At 39.8% G+C, this 23736-nt stretch overlaps 1 protein-coding gene across 5 annotated transcripts in view; it reads right to left on the bottom strand.

The window, feature by feature from the left end:
• Positions 1 to 11057: 11057 nt before the first annotated feature.
• The window catches only part of bt (projectin protein bent), a 65262-nt gene continuing 52583 nt past the window's right edge, over positions 11058 to 23736 (bottom strand). For all 5 annotated transcript variants that reach the window (XM_090172319.1, XM_090172321.1, XM_090172322.1 and 2 more), the window contains 45 exons: positions 23128 to 23718; positions 22958 to 23065; positions 22706 to 22897; positions 22340 to 22642; positions 22085 to 22272; positions 21152 to 21851; positions 20797 to 21099; positions 20611 to 20729; positions 20362 to 20527; positions 20146 to 20288; positions 19917 to 20076; positions 19667 to 19855; positions 19480 to 19593; positions 19306 to 19410; positions 19044 to 19241; positions 18698 to 18982; positions 18174 to 18625; positions 17969 to 18098; positions 17596 to 17898; positions 17412 to 17523; positions 17163 to 17335; positions 16811 to 17098; positions 16547 to 16712; positions 16344 to 16465; positions 16235 to 16273; positions 16085 to 16150; positions 15917 to 16007; positions 15649 to 15852; positions 15432 to 15573; positions 14831 to 15030; positions 14610 to 14762; positions 14414 to 14540; positions 14248 to 14353; positions 14053 to 14170; positions 13812 to 13984; positions 13681 to 13726; positions 13461 to 13608; positions 13210 to 13387; positions 12656 to 13144; positions 12446 to 12588; positions 12107 to 12383; positions 11840 to 12037; positions 11647 to 11760; positions 11335 to 11585; positions 11058 to 11235 (listed from right to left, as the gene is read on the bottom strand). In XM_090172319.1, coding sequence (XP_090028445.1) covers positions 11386 to 11585; positions 11647 to 11760; positions 11840 to 12037; positions 12107 to 12383; positions 12446 to 12588; positions 12656 to 13144; positions 13210 to 13387; positions 13461 to 13608; positions 13681 to 13726; positions 13812 to 13984; positions 14053 to 14170; positions 14248 to 14353; positions 14414 to 14540; positions 14610 to 14762; positions 14831 to 15030; positions 15432 to 15573; positions 15649 to 15852; positions 15917 to 16007; positions 16085 to 16150; positions 16235 to 16273; positions 16344 to 16465; positions 16547 to 16712; positions 16811 to 17098; positions 17163 to 17335; positions 17412 to 17523; positions 17596 to 17898; positions 17969 to 18098; positions 18174 to 18625; positions 18698 to 18982; positions 19044 to 19241; positions 19306 to 19410; positions 19480 to 19593; positions 19667 to 19855; positions 19917 to 20076; positions 20146 to 20288; positions 20362 to 20527; positions 20611 to 20729; positions 20797 to 21099; positions 21152 to 21851; positions 22085 to 22272; positions 22340 to 22642; positions 22706 to 22897; positions 22958 to 23065; positions 23128 to 23718 — 8822 coding nt within the window. In that variant the 3' untranslated portion in view covers positions 11058 to 11235; positions 11335 to 11385. The remainder of the gene's footprint in view (positions 11236 to 11334; positions 11586 to 11646; positions 11761 to 11839; positions 12038 to 12106; positions 12384 to 12445; positions 12589 to 12655; positions 13145 to 13209; positions 13388 to 13460; positions 13609 to 13680; positions 13727 to 13811; positions 13985 to 14052; positions 14171 to 14247; positions 14354 to 14413; positions 14541 to 14609; positions 14763 to 14830; positions 15031 to 15431; positions 15574 to 15648; positions 15853 to 15916; positions 16008 to 16084; positions 16151 to 16234; positions 16274 to 16343; positions 16466 to 16546; positions 16713 to 16810; positions 17099 to 17162; positions 17336 to 17411; positions 17524 to 17595; positions 17899 to 17968; positions 18099 to 18173; positions 18626 to 18697; positions 18983 to 19043; positions 19242 to 19305; positions 19411 to 19479; positions 19594 to 19666; positions 19856 to 19916; positions 20077 to 20145; positions 20289 to 20361; positions 20528 to 20610; positions 20730 to 20796; positions 21100 to 21151; positions 21852 to 22084; positions 22273 to 22339; positions 22643 to 22705; positions 22898 to 22957; positions 23066 to 23127; positions 23719 to 23736) is intronic.

Below are 23736 nucleotides of genomic sequence, written 5' to 3'. Positions count from 1 at the left end.
TGGACAAACATTGAAAACTATTTAAAATGTATCGCAGATTTTTTTCAATACAAGTAAAAGCGAAATTAATATATTCGAAGGGGCGGCGATATTCTTAAACGAAAGTTTCCGTATTAGTAGTTGTAAAACTCCAAAAAAGTTCTTTAAATGTCTGATAAATATTTACTTTTGGCACTACCTGTTAAATTCATCACCATGTATTTCATCTTGCTAATAATGTCAAGCAATATTAAAATAAATATATTTTTGCGAATATTAGAATAGTGTATAATGAATGAAACCAAACGAAACCTAACCTAAACTAATCTAACCCAATTCAACCTAACTTAACCAACCATATTCAACCTAACCTAACCTAACCTAACCTAATTCAGACTAACCTAATTCCACTTAACCTAACCCAACCCCACCCTACCCAATTCAACTTAACCGAACCTAACCCAACCCAATTCAACCTAACTTAAACTAACCCAACCCAATTCTACCTAACCCAACCCAGACCAACCTAACCTAACCCAATCCAACCTAGACTAACCTAATCTTTTCCTTCATAAAATAATTAAAAGTAGTTTTCTTATAAATACTACCGCCGCACTGGAAGTTCGAATATCGCAAAAATGTGTAAGCGATTTAGATAACATTTTTCCTACATGTCCTGCACGTCAAATGTCAATTGCAGCTTCCCCGTCCATATTGGAAAATGAGCAGATGATAAAATAGCTCGATCGATTTCGATCAAATTAGCGTTGGACAATGTTTTTTGGAGAGTAGCACCTACTAATACGCCTTTCACTGAAAGTTTTGAGTATTTTTCCATATAAAAAAGCAAACAAAATATAAACTTATTGTTTAAATCAGTTACTTATTTTAAGTATTTGCGCTGTTATATTATAATATTATAATATCGTTTGAAATTCATAGAGAAAACATAAAGTATTTTTAGGTTTGTAGCTAGGAGGAAAACCCCTTGAATGCTTTCCCGAATTACACCAAAATGACAGAAGCATCGCCATCTATCGTTACAGCTACGCGAAATATTTCAATTTTATCATCCCATGAGAAGATGTGGCGATTTCATTAGTATTATTATTTTAGAAAAGATAATCTATGTTGATTAGAGATGTGTTAGTTTTTATATTTTAACTTATTAAATCGAAAATATATTTATTACAAATTTAAAGCAAAACCAGTAACAAATAATTTTAAAATGTAATTAAGGCTCTTACATTTAATTTTAGTTGAAGTACTGATAGAAAAAAAGTCATATACTTTTTTCTTGAAAAACAGTAGTACCCAAAAATTAAAATGTTTTAATTTAAAAATCGAAAGATTGTGAAATTTTCAATTCAAATGTCAACCATTAAAGTATTTAATTTAAAATATTTAATTTATATTTCGGCAGTTGATGCCTACAAACCGAAAAACGCTTAAATTATATCCTTCAGCCTATTCGCTAATATTTAATAATAGTGCAATATTGAATGGAGTTAAATAATTACTTGAACCAATGAAAGATAATGTAATAATAATAATAATCACCTAGGCTAATACACTTGGCACCGCCTTAGGCCCAAGTCATCTAGCGACTTATGATGCCTTTAAACAGGTGGCCGGGTTGCAATTCGTAGGAGGGTAGTGGCAAGCCCTTCATGCCACGCGAGCCAACAGCTCCCTACACTCACTATTACCGTTCCCCTCTACAAGTTTTTATGGAAAGGGGAAACCGAAGAGCTTGGCGAGCAACCCTTTTAAGTCAGGGTTGGCACAATTTTGCCAAGGGTGGAAAAAACTAGATTTTTCCACGGTTTTTTCAACCTATTGTTTTCCTGTTAAAAACCGTGTGGAAAATCTTACTTCCATGGTTTTTCCACCTCTAGTGGCCAAATTCAATAAAAAATAAATAATAAAAGCAGTATATTCTTCTATTCTATTCACTCTTCTTCTGGCCTTTTTTTCATTTCTCCGATTTGCAATGACCAAATTAGTCACTTAATAGATATATCAATGATTAATTTAGCATGAAAAGAGTTTTTTTCCACTTTTTTCTCGGTTTTTACCAGTTTTTCCCACATGTCAACCCTGCTTTAAGTGGGGAGCAAACTTGCAAACTCAACGCGGAAGGAGTTGTTCCGAGGTTTCACCCAGCTATACTGGTCAAAAGAAAACGTTTAAATCAAATTTCATATAATTTGGTCGATAAGTTATACTTTTTTTTGTAAGCGATCAATTTTCAAGAAGGCGTTTGTAAGGCAACATTGGAAGCTGGGGTGCATTTGGAAGATCCGTCATATAGTACAAAAATTCTTGATGATTGATCGTAATTAGTTGTTTTAATTTTTGGGATATTGGACCATCCGTTGCGACGACGGCGGCGAAAGCTAACGCGGGATATTAGGGTTTTTTTGTGAGGTTTCTAGGCCTGAAAACGGTAAAATACCCTTTACTATTACGGAAATATATGTGGGACTTGAATAAACCAATAATACCTAACTAATTGTAGTAAGCTCTAAAGAATTTGTTTGATTCACGAAAAATATAGACTAAATGATGACCTTTTTGTGTCAGTTATACATTTCTATATGTTGTACAAGTTTTGTTTGTCCATTTCAAAATCTAAAGTGATCATACTTATGGAATAAATGTAAATAGACAACATAATTGCGAAACTAAAAATAATACGTAACGCTTTTCCTCAATTCGAGATCAGGTTGCGCGAGATCGGCTGCCCTTAATAGATCCATGTTTAATTTATGAATCTTTGTGTATCCCACTTCTCCCTTGCTAATGGTATTCCTCGAACGAGCCTCGCGTAACGTTTACAGGCGGTCAAGAGCTCGAGCTTTGATGTAGCAGCATCGCGGATGAACATTTTCGATTTGTATTATAAGCGTGCCCACTCCATAAGATACAATCCCCCGCTCCTGCATCCATTAAATCCAATCCAGCTGCGACTATATAGTTACTCATTTTTACGCGTAATTTATTTCAACTATATACGATAATTAAGTAGTCTCGGATGAAGCTGACGACTTACAAAGTAAAAAGACTTAAAACACGATCACACCAGAGCTTAAAACCCAGTTTAAGTCGGCTTGAATGCCACTTTTGACCAATGAAATTGATAGGAACTTGGCATGATAACTATTTTCTAGCGATAGTGTCTTAATAGAACTCTTAACTTCGCTATAGCATAAGTAACATAATAACAATAAGTATGACAATTAACGAGATTTACAACCAAACTAATTTTCATAGCTATTGCGTAAATCAAGCCCTCTAGTGTCTAGAATATGCGAGACTTCCGCTAAACCGAAATATCTGGTTTCCGATAGATAGGCGGAATATTAGGCTAAAATGATAAAAATTAAAAAAGTTTTTCTCGGCGCCACGAGCTCATGTTTTTTATCACGGGTGATTCGCACGCTGGCTTCGAACCAACGCCAAAGCCCCTCGCGACTCCAGAATGTGCTCTCCGATATTAGACTTAAATTTTTATCAAAACGTAGTCATCCAAAACGGTAAGTCGCTAGTCCAAGTCACAGCTTGAAGAGAGTATCCGTACCGAAAGAAGGTTCGGTTAGAAAATTAGCATTAAAGCAATAGGAAGTGTCATACTTATTTGTTATATGTTACTTATGGCTATAGTTTATTTCTTTTAGAGTTTATTGAAAATAGCAATATTGCGGAATATGTTACAAATATTTTGAAAGATTTTGTTCGTTTAGTACTGTACAATACTGTATATCGCTCTTAACCCAACACGATGGTACTACACTGCACTCGTCTGAATATACTTTTTTTAAATTATCTAAAAGTCTTTTTTACATTACAAATTATTTCCAATTTAAACACTGCGGGTAAAATAATATTATTCATTGTCGAGATATTTTCTCCTTTATTTTATTCTGTTGTGATTTGAAAGAACTAGAAACGCGATTCTAAGCCTTAATTTTTTTATGATCGAAGGTTAATGTTGTTGCTCATCAATCATTATTTGACTAACCGAAGTTTTTGCGGAGGTCGTGTGTGTACTGATTTGCCTATTTTTCAAACATATCATTTTTCAATGTAGTCTGAGGTTAAATGATTTCCCCATTTGCGCGGTGAAGAAGAGCTGATATTTAAATTAAACTTTAATTAATTTTTAGAATTAAGCAACGCGGGATGTCAAATAAGGGACGATTTTTAGTCATAGGTGAAAGTTCAATTTATCACTCCATTTGTGTGTTTTTCGAAAATGCAGATGCCCCCCTCAACAGATTACGAAATCCTTAAAAGCGACACATCTCGAAACGTCCGAGAATCTGGGCTTTATTTTATTGTCCCCCCCCCCCCCTCCCCAACAGAGGGGGGAGGTAATGAGTTCCCCTTCCCCCTCCCCTCCCGAACGATCGAAACAAATGGGCAATAGTTTGTAAACGCGTTTCCTCTCCGTGTGACAAGCGGAGCCCCTCTTTTAAGCAAACACTGTCTTACAAATACGAGGAACAATTTCTGCGTATAAAAATCCTGGCACGTTGTTTTGACGTAGCTAAAATGAATTCTGAAGTTTAAATAAACATCGGCGATCTATCGACTAATCGATACGGTGGGGGGGGGAGGGCATTCTAACGTGTTAAAAGCGGTCAATGTTTCCCGACCGTGGCTCCCGAGAAAGAGATTCGTTCCCCCGCCTGTTATTCCGCTGACAGGAAAGTGTTAGTAATGGATCGCTTCTTTTTTCTATTTCATGTTTCGGCGAGAAGTAAATTGGGTAAAAATTCGTTGTCCATTTGCAGTTTATCGCTTAAACGCGCGCCAAAGAAAAGCTTTTAATATTTTCTCAATAAATATAGCTTTTCTTTTTATCACCAAAGAGTTACCGCGTAAACAGTCTCTTATTATTGAAAATGTAAATAATGCGATTTATAGATTTTTTTTCAAACATAAAACGCCGCGATAGATTGGTCTATTTTTATTTATTGAACTCTTTCTTTGGAAGATAAATATTAGTAAAAAAACATTTCAAAGTTTACTTTCTTAACGGAAAGTAAAAAACAATCATTATTTTTCCTACCATTGTTTGAAATCCTTTACCATTAAAAACTTTTATACCTACTGTAATTTAGTATAGTTTGAGCCTATTAACTGTAAAATTAACTGATATCACGAAACATAGTATAGTTTGAGCCTATTAACTGTAAAATTAACTGATATCACGAAACATCATTAACTACACCCGTTGCTTTGCTAATACATATCATGACGAATTGGTTAAGAGCAACTTTGCGAAACTGCGGCAAATAAGAGCGGGCATAGAAATTCGTAATCGGTTCATAAATCATGTAATTTCTACAAAGCAACGGCGCTTTTAACTCTTAAAAGATATATTTTGCGAACTGAGTAATCTTTCGCATGATGGATATCTGGTAAGCCTCCTACCAATTTCCTCTTTTGAATAGAGCCGTGGAATTTCAGCCCCGTTAGACATCGCAATCAAGACGCAACAAAGGGGCCTGTCGTCGTCGCCTGAACTTCTCGCGCGCTGCCTCCCCATTTCGGGGTTCTATTTAAAATTGAAGCGGTTGCCTCAATGGCGAACCTCTTTGTGTATCCGAATTTCGACCACTCGTAATATCCCGCCTTTTTTGGCTCCTGTCAGAGGACGATCAAGAGCTTTATTGAATGTCTGAATTGTCCCTTTGTTAACCGCGCGTCGAAAGTTGGCTTCTCTTTCAAGAAGAAACTCCGGCCAAAAGCCACGTGTTATTAAAATGAGTTACATTTTCATTACTAATTTTTTTATACGTAAGACTTTAAGTAAAAGTTGGTCGCATTTGCCTCATGTTTGGGGTTATATTTAGTGGGACAGTATTATAAATACCGTTGGCGTCCTATTCCTTTTCGTGTGCCTCTAAATTTACACATGAATGGTCGGTTGTTTAAAAAAACCATGTAACTTGGGATGATGAGTTTCACCCGATATAATCACGAATTTCATTTTTGGCCAAGATTGAGAAAGTAATTTAAGGCTAGCCCCCTTTAATAAGCCGATAGTGCCTCCGAGTAATTACAATTCCCCTCAACCTGTCACTTATCCAATTTCGTACGTAGAGCGGCACGGTGTGTTCTTTAGAAATAAATAAAAAAGCACAACAACGTGGGAGCTACCAGTTTGAACAAGCCATGACCGGCAACACTTGGTTGTTACTTAGTAGGCAGTATATTATCTTTGCAACTAAGTACAGCAAAGCAATATTCCATTTCCACAGGGCCGGATTAAGACGTTTGGGGTCCCCAGGCCCAGGCCCGTTTCTCTATATTGGCAGCTCTGCTACAGTTGTGAGAGACATGGTGGCCGCAGTTACCTTGGTTCTCGAAGCTTGGGTTTCGTCGAGGGTTTCGTGCGCTTCTTGGCTAATCCGGCCCTGCATTTCCTTCTATTATTCTCAGGGTTCATACAGCTCACATTTCCAGGTTTTCCCATTTATATTTAACTGGTTTTTCCAGGGGCAAGGGTACCTAGTGTCAGGGCCGTAACCAGGTGGGGGGGCGGTAGGGCCGTGCCCACCCTAAAACGTATGGTTGTATGTACAATTTTTTTTATTTGATTCCATTGCGTGCCCCCCCCCCCCTGAAATCCAATCCTGGTTACGGTGCTGCCTAGTGTTTTAAGATACCCTCAATAAAAACTTAAATGATACCTTATTAAGTTATTTAACTAAAGTAACTCTCAATGTCATTGCTAGCTTAACCAATTTTTTCATAGGGCTATTAGTTTCACGATTGACATATAAACTAAATCGGTTCCATTTTAAAGTCAAATCTATAATGCGAAAAACGTATTAATGTAAATTTGTACTCTTTATGGCAAACTTTCTGATCCCTCATAAATTTCCCAGGTTTTTACTAAAAAAATTGGAATTTCCCTGACTCTTCCGACCCTGATATTTCCAGGTTTCCAGGTCTGTATGAACGCTGATTTTCGTATTTTCTATACCGCTACCCGCGATTTTTGTATATAACTAAGGTAGCCTAAGTAAAAAATATATAAATAGAATATTGGTCCAATAAATGATTTATTACTATTTCACTGTATCAATGGTTGGTTTAAAATTTTCACTGATAAATGAGTATAGAAAGGTTTCACACTCATTTCATAATCAAAAGGGGAAAAGCACTCGGATAGTAGATCGAAAAATTCCTCCCGCGTGTCAACAGCTAACTCATCATCTAAAATAACTGCCAAGTGATAGCGAATGGAAATGGCGGTGACCACATTCTGGCGCGATACAAAGTTTATATTTTTGTAATCACTTAAATACCGATATTTCTATGAACAATTCAAAATAATGCGCAGTTTTATCTACGCTTGGTTTACTATGGTCAGCTAGCGCCGCTAGTTTGAACTCTGCCGCTTCGCGTAATACGAAAAGCGCGAAGTTCCTAATTAGGGCGTGGTTGTGTGACTGAGTTTGAAAACTATCGGGAGGGGGGGGGGGAGCACTGGATGAATACTCTTCACCTGCCACTAGCTGTTCGGAGCAACACTACTACCAACTTTTCTCCGTTTGACCCTGCTATAAAGTAGCTCGAAATTGTCCGAACTGTTCGGTGCATTTACTCACCAACTCTTTCTTATAGGCAGAAAATAAATATTGTGCTCAGACTGCTAATTTTAAAGTTTCCTTAAGACAAATGTTTTTTTAAATTCTACAAGTGACTGCAGTAACACGTAATCGGTTTAAATGGCTGTAAAATCATTCCTGGTGTTTTCTAAGACCGCTAATTATAATTTCGCTCATAGCCCGCTCGTAAAATCCCCAAATCACCCACTATGGTTGCTCACTTCCTCGGGGTATATCATCTTGAGTTGTAATGTATAAAAAAAGAATTCCGTAATAAGTGTGCGCGTGAAATGAGGGAACGCGGTTCAACCACCATTCCTCCTTTCGGATCCATTTCCAAGAGGGAGGTGCATTGCTGCGGGGAATCAGACGGTAATGTAGCTTGACACGAGGGGTCAAGGGCATCTCTCATCCTCGCCTACCTATCCTCGCTGCGCTGTCTGGGTTATTCCCCGCAGGTAGACGCCGTCTGTCGAGGTTTCATTTTAAGTTGGCCCAACGTTTTCTTTTTCATCTTACGCTATCTTTACGCGAGGGGTCCGCCGAAATCGAAAAGGGGGGCAGATTTCGCATTAGAAAAAAGATGCACGTGTCTAATTTAGAATAATCTCCCGGTTCAAAGGGCACGGGCGACTTTAGCCGATCTAAACTACAGGCTCTGATAATAGTGAGAAGTTACGATGATACGTCGCGTCTGCGGTTGATTTAGCTATAATCGAGTCGCTGTTGGTAACGGCTCGTAAAGTTTCATGAAAAACTGTAGCTCCAATATTATGATAAAATATGAGTCGTATCAGCGTAACTTCATTTACGAAATAAATTATGGTACTTTTTGGCTATTTTGATACATTATGTTTCGGAAACCAATAGGCTTATATAAAAAGGCCTTCCCAGTGGTATAAGAAGCGGGTTCACCGGCCCTCCACCAAGGTCGCTGGAAGCGGGCCAGGTCCCTTGGAAAATAATAATTCATGACCCCAAGAGAGTGGTCATTACTGGACATTTGCTTTACGTTTATGGGCATAAACTGAGAAGGAGGGTCGAAACACGGGCACCAAGACTCCTCGGGCCCCGGAAATTTGTACCAGTTTTCCCTTCTCTCGTCAGCAATGTCCATCACTGATCCAAACATGTGTTCAGTCCCGTATATCTTACACAAACGCGAAAGATCCCCCTTGAAATAATAATACATCGAAAATCGTAATGCTCGTTGCATTGTTTGGTAAGTGAGAACGTCAAGCCGTCTGCACTTGATATATCTTCCAGTAAAACGGACTTCGGTTTCTTTCTGATGGCTGAAGGGCAGTTGATGCGCGAGGGGGAATGCCAAGACTAAACCCTAATATACGGTTGGCCGTAGCGCGTAAAAATTATTAGGCTGGTATTAAATATTCCGCGGCTTAGTCCTAGTCAAAATGGACGAACGCTATGGCCACGCTGTCTCTTTTAAGCATGCACCATCGAGTTACCTTATCATTATCCGCACCGCGATGAGCGTTTCTTTCAGCCTGTCGAAATCGAATGGATGGCGAATAGTCAATGAATGACCTTTTGACTCGTTGAAATCATGGCTGCCGTTTTCAGCCGTACGTACTGCTATCCGTTTCCCGCATTTCTCTCTTTCTCCGTCCGCGATGAGGCCCCGCTAAAGCGACGATTCTTATTATAGTAGACGGAACGAATCGCCTTTTATCAGCTTAATTTTAGAACCGATTAAAAATTTCCGAGAGACGGCTTTCATCCACGCTTTAATGTCATTCGGACAAAGAAACGTTCTGTACGCGCACGTACAGAGTGCAATTTTTAACGGCTCTCCTAAATCCTTTGCGGATCTCGTGTCTCAATACCCTCGAGCACCGCGATTTATAATGTTCCCTGAAGTCCAGGAAGATTAAGATCGTCAAATAGTATTAAATACTAGTACAAGTTTATCAATTGGAAAGGGTGTCCGTAAATTTCGGGGGTATTGTATTTCTCACTAATGTTATAAATTGATGTACTCAATTTGGATACGATTGTACAGATATACTAGACCAGCGGTTCCCAAAAGGTGTTAAGCGGAACCCAGGGGTTCCGTGGAAGGGTCACAGGGGTTCCGAGAATTCGCAGCACGGTTATCTTTGTTTGTGTCAAGAGTCTTTTAAGGTGGTGGAGCCTAAGGTGGTGCCATGGGTATCATAGCTGATTATTATAGTTATAGTTATAAGTAAAAAATATGTGTTGGGGTTCCACCAGAATTAGGTGGATAATTTAGGGTTCCATAGCAATAAAAATGGGAACCACTGCACTAGTCTACTAGACATAGTAATTACCCAACAGATTTACGCTATTGTCTACATTTAGTTGCTACCTCGAGTATTTAACCATGGTCTTAAAATAGACCCTTACGAAAGTGGTGGATCAAATTAAGTTTTAAAATTATAACGAAAATTTAGCAAATCGAAATTTACAATTCAATGAAAATTGATTAAATACATCTTTTTTCATTTCATAAATATTATTTGATTAATTGCATTCAAACTGGATGGTCATAATTCCAATTCGATTCTAACGAAATACAGGGTACCCGATGGAGCTTTTGGTTCAATTGTCCAATGACGACTTCATCTCAAAATATGACCGCCGTATTGTCTATTTCTATGGAACGCCATCCAGGTCAAAATTATAAATAAAAAAAAAACAAACTGTAGGGAAAAATATAAATTTGGCAAAAAGAATATTTATGTTGAGAAAAATTATAAATTTGGCCATTTTGCCCAAAAAATATTTTCGCTGCCACCCCAACCCCATTCTTGCTAATCAAACTGGGCCTACTACTCTGCGACCTAGCCATACAACACAAAATATTTTTTCTCAACACAAAATATTTTATCTCAACACAAATTTTTTTTTCTCAATACAAAATATTTTTCTCAACGCAAAATTTTTTTCTCAACACAAAATATTTTTATTTTTTAATTTTGAAATGAAAGGCGTTAAAAATAATGATTTTTGCATTGAAATATAAAAAATATCGATATTTTCTATTTTTATTGCAAAATGTGTGGAAAAAGTCCATATTTTTTTATTTATAATTTTGAACTGGATGGCGTTCCATATATTTATGCCTTATTGTTTTGTGGGCCTAGCGTTAGAGTTCATGATCATTTGAGAAGAATGCGAGTATAGTTTGGAAAGAAATAAGACGAGTCGATGTTAAGGTAAACGTCACATGGACTTTATTGAATGATCCCTAAATAATCCCCCCTTGACGCAAAAGAACGATAAAATCTAAAATTTTGGAATTCGAAGTCCAATTTACACGTAGCCACTCAAACACGCAAAAAATGAAAGCACCCTGATTTTTTTCTTGAGCGTGAACAAATAAAAATTTCAACTAATTTATTCGCTATAGACGCGGATAAAATCGGTAAATGAGAAATAAAATAAAGAAAATTTTCCAATTAGATGTTTTTATACACAAATTTCGTTGACTGATAGAAGGCGGAGAATGTTTACGTTCATATATCCAAAGACGCTAAAATTTATCGAAAGGGTAAAGGAGCTCAATATAAACAATAGTCTGTACACAGCGAAATATTTTATCTTCCCATAGGAATTTAGCTGCCACGTACGGCGCAGGCTGCCCCTAAAACCGTTAAATTATAATTACTTCAATTACGGCGTGTACAATGTTTAGCATTCTCGTACCAACGAAGATACGTTTTTCGGGATTTCGTGTACTTACCGATTAGAAGCTGACACCCATTCATTGTATAAAAGTTCATTGATGGTTAGATCACAGGTCCGATTCGGTGAAAACGTTCAACGCGAAGGTAGCGCTAATTTCTCCGGTGCTATCTACAGCTCTGGCTCCGTACTGACCAGCATCCGGGCTGGTTACGCTGGGTACGGTTAAAGTAAATTTCTTGCCATCTTGGCTGAACGTGTGGCGCGGACTGCCTTCGTCGATACGTTTTCCGTCTTTCAACCAATGAACTGAAAAACGAAATTTTCAGTTGGCTTTTCAGTTATCAATAAATTCGAGCGAAACACGTACCTGTTAGGGCATCCCTTTCCGTTTCGAGAGAAAACTTGGCCGGCTGCCCATCGAGAACGGACATTGATTTCGGGAAGATTATCAAGCCAGGTCCTTTAACAGGCTCTCCCGGTACTGTGAATCGAAACGAGACGATGATGATAAGTTATTTCCGCTACGTGGTTTTTAAATCTGTAATATACGAAAAGCGTACCAAGAACTACGAGCGTGCAACTGCTGAAGGCTTCCCCGACGTCATTGAAAGCTTCGCAGGTGTAAATGCCACTGTCTTCGGGGAAAATTTCTGGAATTATTAGTTGATAATTGTCTCCTTCGGTTTTGTATTGGAAGTCGTTGCTAGGCTTGATTTCTTTGTCGTTGTGTAGCCAGACAACGTCAAACTTGGAAGGTCCTGCGAAAGTCGTACAAAATAAGTAAGATTTGAAGCGATATTTTTCCTAATTCTGCTTATTAATTTTACCTTTAATTGTGCATTGGAGTGTAACAGCGTCGCCGTCCTTCACCATGGCACCGCTTAAGTGAGATATAATTCTAGGGGGCTTAATACCAGCTTTCGACGCGACTGCAGTCGATTCCATTGGAAGAATATTTAATTTGCATTTTGTGTTGTCGACACCCAAGGAATTCGTCGCTTTGCAGGCGTAATTTCCTTCGTCCTCCGGATAGACTTCTCCGATAGCGAGGGACGCGACTCCATTTTTGTATTTTAAGCTCATGATGTCCGACGAATGCAAAAGCTGCGGGGAATTGTTATTAAGATATATTGACGGAAAATTATAAAATATTAAAAAAAGTTCACCTCTCCATTCTTGAACCATTCCACTTGGGGTTCGGGATCGCCAGAGACGGTACATTTCAATTCCAGTCCTTCGCCGTCTTTGATTGTTAAATCTTTCAACTTTTGTGTAAACGACGGGGCAGTCATCTGAGAATCCTCAGGCACTGAAAACCGTAATACACGTTAGTAGGACGAAAAGACTGACTTAGTGCCTTGGCTATAGCGAATTACGGAAAAGTTCTTTCGTGGCACTCCTAGATCGAGCGGGGCTTGTCGAATCTCCTTTCTTTCCGTATGGTTTTTGTAACCTCTTCGATGAACCTGTGCTTACGCCTAACGTGGATCCCGAAGACGAGGTGGTCAGCTTCGAGGCAGCTCCGGTTAGCGTGCTGGAGGTGTAATCACTCTTTCTAGTCGACGAAGATGAATAATCGCTGCTCTTCTTTGTAGTCGACGAGAAGTCTGACTTCTTTGAGCTGCTGTACGAGTCGTTCGCCGTCTTGGAAGAGTAGGAATGAGACGACGATTTGTAGGATTGTTCGGACAGTTTTTGGCTACTAGACTTGTAATCGGAAGCCCGAGCACTGGAATAAGAGCTCGAGTAGTCGCGCTTGTAGTCTGAGAACGGCGCGGAAGTGTACGTTTTGGTCGGAGTACTGGCGGAGTAAGGTGTTGGCGTCATTACTATTGGAGAAGGTGTTGGTACTGGTCCCCGACGATCTGTTACGTAAAAACAATATTTTCATCGGTCATTCCAAATAGCGCAATCGTAAATGAAACATTACCCTCTATTATAACTGCGCAACTGGATTCCGCTTCGCCTAACTTGTTCTTGGCTTTGCATACGTAATTTCCAGCGTCACTCAAGTTGACCGACAATAATTCGCACGTAATCACTCCGTCGGCGTGTCCCATTGTGTAGTCGAATTTGCTCAATTCCTTTCCATCCTTAAACCACTTGATCTGAAATTATTTAAATTATGTATATGTGAAAAACATTCTAAACAAATATTTTAACTCTTTGTTTTTAACTAACCTCTGGCGTTGGCTTTCCAGTAAGGCAAGCCAACAATTTAACTCCTTGTTTCAGCTGGATAACACGCGGTCGAAGATGGAAAGAAAATAGTGGAGCGGAATCCGCTGGTTCTTCGTACTTCGTGTACTCAAGAGGCTTTTGTCGCTTCCTAGAACATATTTTTAATATTACTTACGAGCCTTAACGGCAGCTTTTACGTAAGATATAAAATATACCGTACCTAACTGGCTCATCCATCCTGAATTGTGGAATAACAACAGGCATTGCTAAATAGTTGTAATAAATAATTGTTACGACTGGTAATCGAATTGTAGAGCGAAATAAAATACGTTAGCCAAATCATTGGTATACCCTGAACATTGAGGAAGACCGGCTCTTCTCTGTAGCCGTATGTGTTCTCGGCACGAATAATGTATTCGCCCCTATCTTCACATTTGGATCTGTTTATGATGAAGAAATAGTCGTCATCTTGGTAACGTTTCATGTACTTAACACTCTGTCTCAATTCGCCTCGGTCACGATACCTCCAGAGAAAAAGCAGCGTTCGAATGTAATGTTACTTATTTGAATCGTGTTTAAATGGTCTACTTACCAACTAACAATAGCTGGAGCGGAAGCCACAACACGGCAGTAGAATTTAGCCGACTGTCCTTCGTAACAGAATGTGCTTTGTGGACGAATGACGAATCTCGGTGCCGCTTGGCGGCGATCTGATTTTCACACAGAAAATTTTGACGTTAATAATGTTAAAACCTATTCTTTCAATACCGCTTCTTAAATAACGCACCGAAATAGAAATCGTGAATTTTGTATTTCTCGATTTGGAGTTTTCGCAAGGAACTGTAATTGGCAATATGACCAATAGGTAGTAGGCAGGAGTCCCATGTGTCGCCCTTCAAGATAGTTGATTTACATTAATTTCTAAGCGAGTCAAAAAAGGTTTTATATCTTACGTATTTCGCCCTCATTCTGTCCCTGACGTTGATGTAACGTCTTGAAGGAATTGGCATTGTGGAAGCTTGGCTAATGTCGCCCTTAAGCCATGGGTGCTCAAGGCATTCGTGAGCAGTCATACGTTTCCTGCGGTAGAATATCAGATATATATAAAACATTGTACAACAGTACCAGGTGGTCTATCTGTAAACGTACTCTTTAATGCGGGTAAGGAGTTTTCGGATGAAGTCCTTTCCATTGTCAGAAACATTAGCGAAAGCTTCTTCATCGAAGTCCCAGTCACAAGCTTTAACGTTCTTTAACGTTTCAATGTCATTATCGCCAGCAAATGGAGACAAACCGCTCAATCTATATTTGTTCGGGATTTATTGATAAATTAAAGACGTTTCACGTAGTGATTGGTCACTTTATCTTACAGAACGTATGCTAAAACACCAACGGCCCACATGTCGGTGTAAAAACCAACTGGTTCCCTTTCCACGATTTCTGGAGCAGCAAACTCGGCTGTTCCGGTGGAAATCTTCACGACTTCATTTGGATCGAGTTTCGTCGCCAACCCAAAGTCGATGACCTTGATGTTGTTACCCGTCTTTGTCTGGCACATGATGTTTTCTGGCTGTAAGGAAATAATTTTATTTTTAAAAAACGTCTTTTGTGTTTGACTATCGCCTTCCAAAAAGGAGAAAATACATAACTCCTACTAAAGTGAAACAAAAACTAATTATTTAGCACAGCTTATCAATTTATTTGTCAAACCTTCACTAAATCAGATTGAAGACCTTCACTACATTAGATTGGAGACCTTCACTACAGTAGATTTGACACCTTCACTAAATGAGCTTAGACACCTTTACTAAATTAGATTGGAGACCTTCACTAAATGAGATTTTAAAACCCTCACAATATTATATTTTAAAACCTTCATTAAATTAGATTTTTAAACTTAATTAAATCAGATTATCAAATAGTTTCGTATCGTTAATGTTTAGAAGTCGATAATAAATTAAATTAAGTTACCTTGAGGTCGAGGTGGATGATATTCTTTTCATGCATATGTTTAACACCCTCGCATATCTGTCTCATGTAATTAATAACCTCAGCTTCGGACATTTTGTAATCCTCGGCCGTAATTCTCTCGAATAACTCGCCGCCAGACATGCTATAATAAAATCGCGGTTCCATAATTAGCGAATGGCTTTTAAGTCCAAATGTTAGTCGTAATTTGGAAACTTACAACTCGTAGATGAGAACCATTTCGTCGTCGTCTTCGAAAGCGTCGTGCAATCTAATTAGTTTGTTATGATGCAATTGGTTCATGATGTCGATTTCCTTTTTGATCACAGATTTCTCAATGGGATGGGACACGGGAATGAATTTCGCGGCAAATATGTTTCCTGTTTTCTTCTCGCGACACCTGTGCACTACACCAAAGGCTCCCCTATCGAGATTAGAGAAAAAATTGTAAACGCGCATGGTGGGGGTTTATTTCTAACGTAACGTACGTTCCGATTTCTTCTAATATGTCGTAGAAGTCGTATACGCTAGAGGACTTAATATCTACCGCCGATGGCAAGTACTTGTCGATGTCAAAAACTGCAATTTTATAAACAAAATGTGATATGTAGTAGCTTTCTCTTTTATTCTCGGAGAAATTATGTTTCTCAACTTACCGAATTGGTCATAATTGTTCACCTTGCCTTCTGGTTTTCCCCTGATTTTTCTTCCGTAAGCGTCAACTGTAAATTATGTTAACTCGCTTGTACCCTTCATAGATAACGCATAGCACGCGCAGATATTTTAATCTAAAAAGCATATCTTACCCATGTAATTTCGTTTCTTGGCTTGTTCCTTACGAGAAGCTATACGAAAGAGGTTTGATAGTAAATGTTTACTACAGTAAAAGTTATATTTGTAGTCGTAAATTTTTACCTTTAGTTTGTATTACGCTCGAAGGCTCACTAGGTTCGCTTCTACCGTAAACATTTTCAGCGTGAACCCTGAACTCGTAATCTTTGCTTGGATTGAGGCCGGTGACCATGTGAGTCAAGAATCTGAATACATAAATCGATAAGTAAGTGATTTCGAAAAATAGTCGTGAGTTATCCATTATCTGTTTGACTTATTGTTCATACCTGGTATTACCACATCGTACCCAAGTTGACATAGGAAGTTCACGTTTTTCAATCATGTAGTTCGTAATGTGACTTCCTCCATCCCATAAGGGAGCTTTCCAGGATAGAGTGACATTGTCCTCTCCGATATTTTCCACAGTTGGGAACCTTGGAGGGTCAGGCTTATCTGTAAATATGAACCAAAAATATCGTTTACGAGATAATATACTAAATTGAAGTCATGGCCGGCCAAAATAAAATCCTCGAACAAAGGTTTTTACGTACCACTAATTTGAATCTTGATGATGGCGGAATCAACTCCAAGTTCGTTTTCAGCTACCAGCCTGTATGGTCCGCTATCAGTCTTGGAGACATCGCGTAAAGTAAGAATGGCGTGTCTGTCTCCGACTTGAACGTCGAAATGTCCTCCACTTTCAATCTCTTCACCTTCCCTCGACCAAATTAACTTCGGTTTCGGGAAGCCCGTGAATGGGATCTTTACCACGACGTTTTCACCTTTTTCGAAGCAAGCCATGTCTCGGAATCTTGGAGGTACGTTAATATGTGGCGCGGCTAATGTTTAATAAGATTTTAATAAAATAACGTAAACAGCGTTTGGTTCTATATATGTACGCACTTTTAATGTTGAGTTGAGCTCTTGACGTCCTAGAACCACCCTTATTGGAAGCGCGACAGACGTATTCGTCGGCGTCCTCTCCGTATGTTTCGGAAATCGACAGCGTGTACGTGTCTCCATCCCGAAGCATGGTGTATTTGCCACCATCGAAGAGTTCCCTCATTCCCTTATACCTATCAAATTTTAAAGAGCATAAATTTTGAGATTGCACTACCATGATCAAAGGTAATGTGAAACGAAAGTCATTACCAAACAATATTCGGTTTCGGGTTTCCTGTGACAGTGCAAATGAACTGAGCGCTTTTGTTCTCCACCGCAACCACATTTTTCAATGGAACGACAAATTCCGGTGGAATGGAAGCTAAATTTAGTTGTTATGGTAAGTCGTGGTAGTTGAATACAAAATTTCCAATTCATTACTGAAGAGCCTTACCATTAGGATCCTTAATCTTCACCGAGGTTGAGTTCTGCGAAGCCGGGCTCAAACCAGCTTCGTTTTGCGCGAACACCCTAAACTCGTATTGACGATCTTCGATCAAGTTGGAGATATTGATTTGCGGCGTTATGCATATGTGAGTGTTAACTCGTTGCCAAGCCTGCGCTGCAGATTCCCTCTTCTCTATCCAATAACCTTGGATTCTGCTTCCACCGTCCGATGCTGGTTTGTCCCATTGTAAGTTCACAAAGTCACCACCGACTTCCGTGACGGCTGGTACTCCAGGTGCAGATGGTGGATCTATTACGAAGACGTTCGCCATTAATTCGAATAGTGCGTGACAAGTATTTTTGAAAACACTATTAATTACCAAATGGCAATTTGGCTATGATGGGATTGAGTCCTTCTAATGGCAAGCTTTGTCCATTTTCATTCACGGCCATTACTCTAAACAGATATTCTCCGTTCTCGTTCAAGCCTTGCACGTTGAAAGTTGTATCCTTTTTTTAAAAACAATATTTGTATTAATTTCTTGCTAAATGATAGTGAAATTCAAATTTGGTTCTTATACACACCCTGCAATAGCTGCTCGCAACTATCCATTGGTTGTGGCTAGTCTCTCTTCGTTCCAGAATATAGTGGGATATTTTACTGCCGCCATCGTACAAAGGTGGGTGCCACGAAACGAGTGCGGTGTGTTTAGTGATATCGGTGACATCCAGAGGGCCTTGTGGTGGGCCAGGTAAGCCGGTTACGGTGAGCGTAAATGTCGCGTCTGCGCTTCCACTGCTGTTACTAACAACAATTTTGTATTTGCCCTCGTCAGTCTTCAAAACCTCTCTTAAGAATATGATGGCGTATTCGTCAAACACGGTGCATTTCATGCGTTCGCTCTCGCTGACTTCCAAGCCTTCTTTGAAAAGGGCCACCTCGAATGGAGCCGTTCCTCCGAAGTGGATTTTAATTTTTCCGTTCTCGTGTTCTGGGAATGACACTTCATTGGGACATCTGTCAATTCTCGGAGGCGCTAAAGAAGATAAAATAAATTTGTTACAAACTTGAAATTAAATTTGAAAGCGCGCTTCGTGGCTTGACGAACCTCCGACCGTAAGTTTTCCGGTACAACGGTCTGATCCCAAGGCGTTGCTAACTTCGCAACAGTATTCGCCTTCATCCGTGTCCCAAACGTCATTTATGATCAGTTGATAAATTCCATCATTGGCTACGGCTCTCAATCGACCACCGGGATGGACTTCCCTTCCGTTCTTCAACCACCTAGCTTCCGGTAGAGGTTTGCCAATGGCTTCACATTCCAACGTGCAAATCTTGTGCAGATTGGTATTTTTGTTGAAAAGGCGACGTACGAATTCTGGTTTAACTCCATCTGATTATATGGAAAAAATTTAATTAGTCGATTTAAATATATTTATTAAATTTAACTATACCTGGTATTTCAGTGACTTTTACGGGCGTAGTAGTCATGCACGGCTCGCTGTTGCCAGCGGCATTGATAGCGAATACTCGGAACTCGTACTCGTGATTCTCGGTTAAACTTATAGCTGTGTAATCGCAATCAATGACTTGATAGTCGTTGCATTTAATCCATAAAGGACTTCCTTTTTCGCGTCTTTCAATTAAGTAACCTACGATGAAAAAGACAATATTTATAGAGAGACAATCTTACATAAACTATTAATTTGATTGTACCAATTATTTTGCTGCCACCATCTGATCTTGGTTTTTCCCATTTGAGATCCACGTAGCTCTTTCCAACCTTCCCCACGTGTACGTTTTGTGGTGGAGTAGGAACGTCTAGAAATTTATAGTTGGTTGAAATATATTGTCAATTTTACAATCTAAAAAGGCAGAAAAATATCTCACTGAATTTGGGTTTAAGTTTGAACGAAGCAGTTGGTTGACTTGGGTTGCTGAAACCGGCGGCATTCTTAGCCTTGACGCGGAATTCGTATTCCTTGTTTTGTTGAAGTTGATTTACTGCAAGATCATATAAATGTCCGAAGTTAATTTTGAGCAATGTACTTCGGAGTCCACTAAAAAAGAAGCTTACCAGTAAACTGCGTTTCTTTCAGCAAAAAGTCATTGGCTATCTTCCATTTGCCATCAGTTGGTTCGCGATACTCAAGTTGGTATCCCTGAATCTTCGATCCACCGTCTTTTAACGGGCGCTCCCACGTTAAACTGACACTGGTCGTGTCCCAGTCAACAATATTTGGTTTATCCGGAGCATCTGGAACATCTGTTGACAAAAAAAACGAGTGTTAGTTTTAAGCACGAGCTATTGCATTTCTCGGGCGTACTGAATGGGAATTTGGCCGTAATAGGTTTCTCGGTGTCGAGTGGTTCACCAACGCCGTATTGATTTTCAGCGCGGACTCGGAAGTGATATCTTTTATTTGGTTCCAAACCAATGACGTCGTAGTGACACCCTCTGACAAATCCAGCAAGTTTGTGCCAAATCTATTAAATATCACAAAAAAACCACGAGTTTAATATGAATTTAGTTACTACATTTTGAGCCGTAAATACCTTCGTTGATGGATCTTGCTTTTCAACAACGTAATTAGTAATTGGGCTTCCACCATCGTCCGCTGGTGGCTTCCAAGAGAGTGAGCACGTTTCTGGTGTAATGTCGCTTGCATCTAATGGACCTTGTGGTGGGCCAGGTTTGTCTACAGAAATGGTATCGTAGTGCCATTAGAAATTATTTTTCATAATTCAAAGAATGGGAAGCATGCCTCTTACCAACGACGGTGACTTTGCATGAAACAGAATCGGAACCGTGAGGGTTTTTGAGAGTCAATGTGTACTTTCCAGAATCTCCGCGTTTGGCGCATTTGTTTTTGTAAATTGTGAAAGCTACGTTGACTTCCGAATAGATCCTATTGTCCTTCGTGGTGTCCTTTCCATTCTGATAATTTATAATTATTATTATAATTAAAACGGGTGCAGCGTTTTTAAATCTGTTTCTAGACATGTTAGAGGTATACTTACGACAGTCCATGAAGCTGTCGGAATGGGGCTTCCATTGAATGGAACTCGGATGGTGAACTCTTCACCCGCTAGTACAGTAATGTCTCGCAATGATAAGTTGGGATCAATTTTCGGTGCCGCTGTAATGAAAGCTTTTATTATACTGATTGCTCTTTTTTATGTTTATCCATTTATATATGACTTTACATGGAGGATGCCTGGCAAATATTCCATCTGAAGCTTCGCTAAACGGACCATTTCCAGCAGCATTAACCGCGCACACGCGGAATTCATATTGGCTGTTTTCTTGCAAACCACCCACTCTGTACGTGAGATCTGGAATAGTAGCTTGAGAAGCTCGAGTCCATTTGCTGTCTCCAGGTTTCCTTTTTTCCAAGATGTAACCAACGATTGGACTTCCACCATCGTTTCTTGGCTTCGTCCAAGATAGAGTTATAGAGTCTTCCGACGTTTCAATTGATTTTGGAATACCAGGAGCACCGGGTGTATCTATAAAGGAACCGATTAGTTCAAAAAAAAATTGTTCAATCGTTATATTTACCGAATGGAAGTTTAGCTGTGATGGCTTCGTCGGTTTGTACAGGCTCTCCAGTTCCGTATTGATTTTCGGCCATGACTCGGAAGTCGTAGGATCTACCAATAGTTAGATTTCGTACCCTGCAAGCTGTTCCGGTAACGAAACTGCTCACTCTGGACCATGTCTGGCTACCCACTTCGCGTTTCTCAACTAAGTAATTGGAAATATCGGCACCACCGTTATCCTTGGGTGCTAACCACTTCAATGTGAGAGAGTCGCCTTCGATTTCTTCACCGCGTAGATTTTCTGGTGGACCGGGTTTATCCAAAACGGTGACTTTGCAATACGCGGTGTCGAATCCAGATTTGTTTTTCAAAAAGATCTTATATTGAGCAGTGTCCGATCGTTTTGAGTCCGTAACGGCTAAAACAGCCTGCGTGTCTCCGAGTTTGGTAAAATACCTGGAGTCGGCATCACCCAAATCAATATCGTTCTTTGACCAAATAGCCGTTGGTTTTGGGAAGGCTGTGAACGAAACTGAAATGCTAAATTCCTGACCCGCTTTTACCGTTATGTCCTTCAAATCTCCCAGGTTTATTCTTGGTTTATCTGGTTGATCTTCAACCAAGACCATTGGGCAAGGTTTGCTTGGCTCACTTTCTCCGATGTCATTGACGGCAATGACCCTGAATTCGTATTCTTGCCCCTCCGCCAAGTTAGGAACCTAAACGGGGTTCATACGTGGTTCCATAATTTGGTTGACAAATTATAAACCGACCAAAACGAGATAGCGCCACCTGAGAGTGCATTCAGAAAGCTCACGAGATAAATGGAATCCGTTCAGTGTTATTATTCATTAAAAACTAATACAAATTATACTATGATCCATCATTTATGGCGATAAGTATTTGAAGGTGGCACTATCGCGGGTAAGTCGGTAATTTATAAATAGCTTACGGTAAATTTGGTGTCTGGATGGGGGAAAGAATTAACAATATCCCAATCTTTGCCACCTTTGGGCCTCTTTTCAATAAGATAACCGAGAATCTTGCTTCCACCATCGCTGATTGGTTTATTCCAGGATAAAGAAACTGAGTTCTTAGTGATCTTATCCACACGTGGCATATCTGGTGCCTTTGGTGCGACTATAAGAATTTAAACATTTTTGCGTTAATATATTTCTCCGTACTATTCAATATCGTCGCTATTTACATTTCTTGTCTTTGGCTGTGACTGGCGCACACGGCCTGCTCGGTTTTCCAGGACCACCTTCGTTGACGGCCAAGACTCTAAATTCGTAGGTCTGTCCTTCGGTAAGGTTAGGCACGGTGAATTCTGTAGCCGGTATGGGTACTGTATTGACTTTCTGCCAGTCCGGAGATCCTTTGGCCCGTTGTTCAACAATGTAACCCTTAATTGGTCTTCCACCATCAGAAGTGGGTGGTTGCCAGTTAAGAGAAATAAAGCTAGGACCGTAATCCGCAACTTTGGGCTGCGAAGGCGCGTCGGGTGTTTCTAAAAGATTTTTTAATTTCAGGGTTTCGTTCTACTATGAAGGTAGGATTTTGAAACATTTACCGAATGGATTCTTGGCAGTAACTGGTTTTCCTTCCAACGGTTCACTAATTCCGTACATATTCTCGGCTCGAACGCGGAATTTATATTGTTTTCCCTCTTCCAAGCCCTTGACTACGAACGTCGTGCCAGGGCAGTAGCCTCCTGCTGGAAGCCACCTTTCCGTTCCAATTTCGCATTTCTCTACCAGATAACCTAAAGCGCAATGTCCAATTTAATAGACTGAAAGAATGTTTAGAGTTAATAGTAACTTACCCGTGATATCAGCCCCTCCATCATCTTCTGGTTTGTTCCATTTCAAAGTAATAGCGGAGCTAGTAATTTCAGGGTATTCCAATGGTCCTCTTGGTGGACCGGGTTTGTCTAGAAAATATTTTCTTAGATTAGTTTTTTTCTTCTTCAAGAGAAATTGAATTTGGTCTTACCGTAAACCAAAACGGTTATATCCGCTGAATCTTCTCCGTAGGGATTCTTCGCGGTTATGGTGTATTTTCCACTATCAGACCTGGCGGACGTGGGAATAGTTAGGTTAGCTACGTCATCGTTTGTGTCTGCTGTTATTCTGTTGGTGAGAGGTAGTGGTTTGCCGTTAATTCCCCAAGAGACTGTCGGTGCTGGTGCTCCCGTAATTGGAATGTTGATATGCAAAGGATCACCGGCGCGAACTCTGATGCTCTTTCCGTGCAGACCATCCAAATGCAGTCTAGGCTTTTCTTTCATCGGTTTAGCGGCGATTGGTTTAGACGCTTGACTAGGCTCACTGGGACCGGCGGCGTTTCGGGCAACAACCCTATATTCGTAATTGTGACCGCCTGTGACGGTGTCGTCATTGTAGTCCAATCCTTTCACGGGTGCTCTGTTGAGTCGGACCCATCGGTTCGATTTGGTGTCTCGTCTCTCGATATCGTACCCTTGAATTGGTGATCCACCGTCTGAATTTGGTGGTGACCATCTTATCTTAATGAAGTCTCTATCGTGGTCCACGGCTTCCGGTTGACCAGGTTTACCGGGAACGTCTTTAAGTGGTTATAATA

Source organism: Leiobunum rupestre, chromosome 4, assembly GCF_980474605.1.
Source record: "Leiobunum rupestre chromosome 4, qqLeiRupe1.1.hap1, whole genome shotgun sequence".
NCBI classification, from domain to species: Eukaryota; Metazoa; Arthropoda; class Arachnida; order Opiliones; family Sclerosomatidae; genus Leiobunum; species Leiobunum rupestre.
Note: the sequence above shows the minus strand (reverse complement) of the source record. Positions and strands in the feature narration are given on the sequence as shown.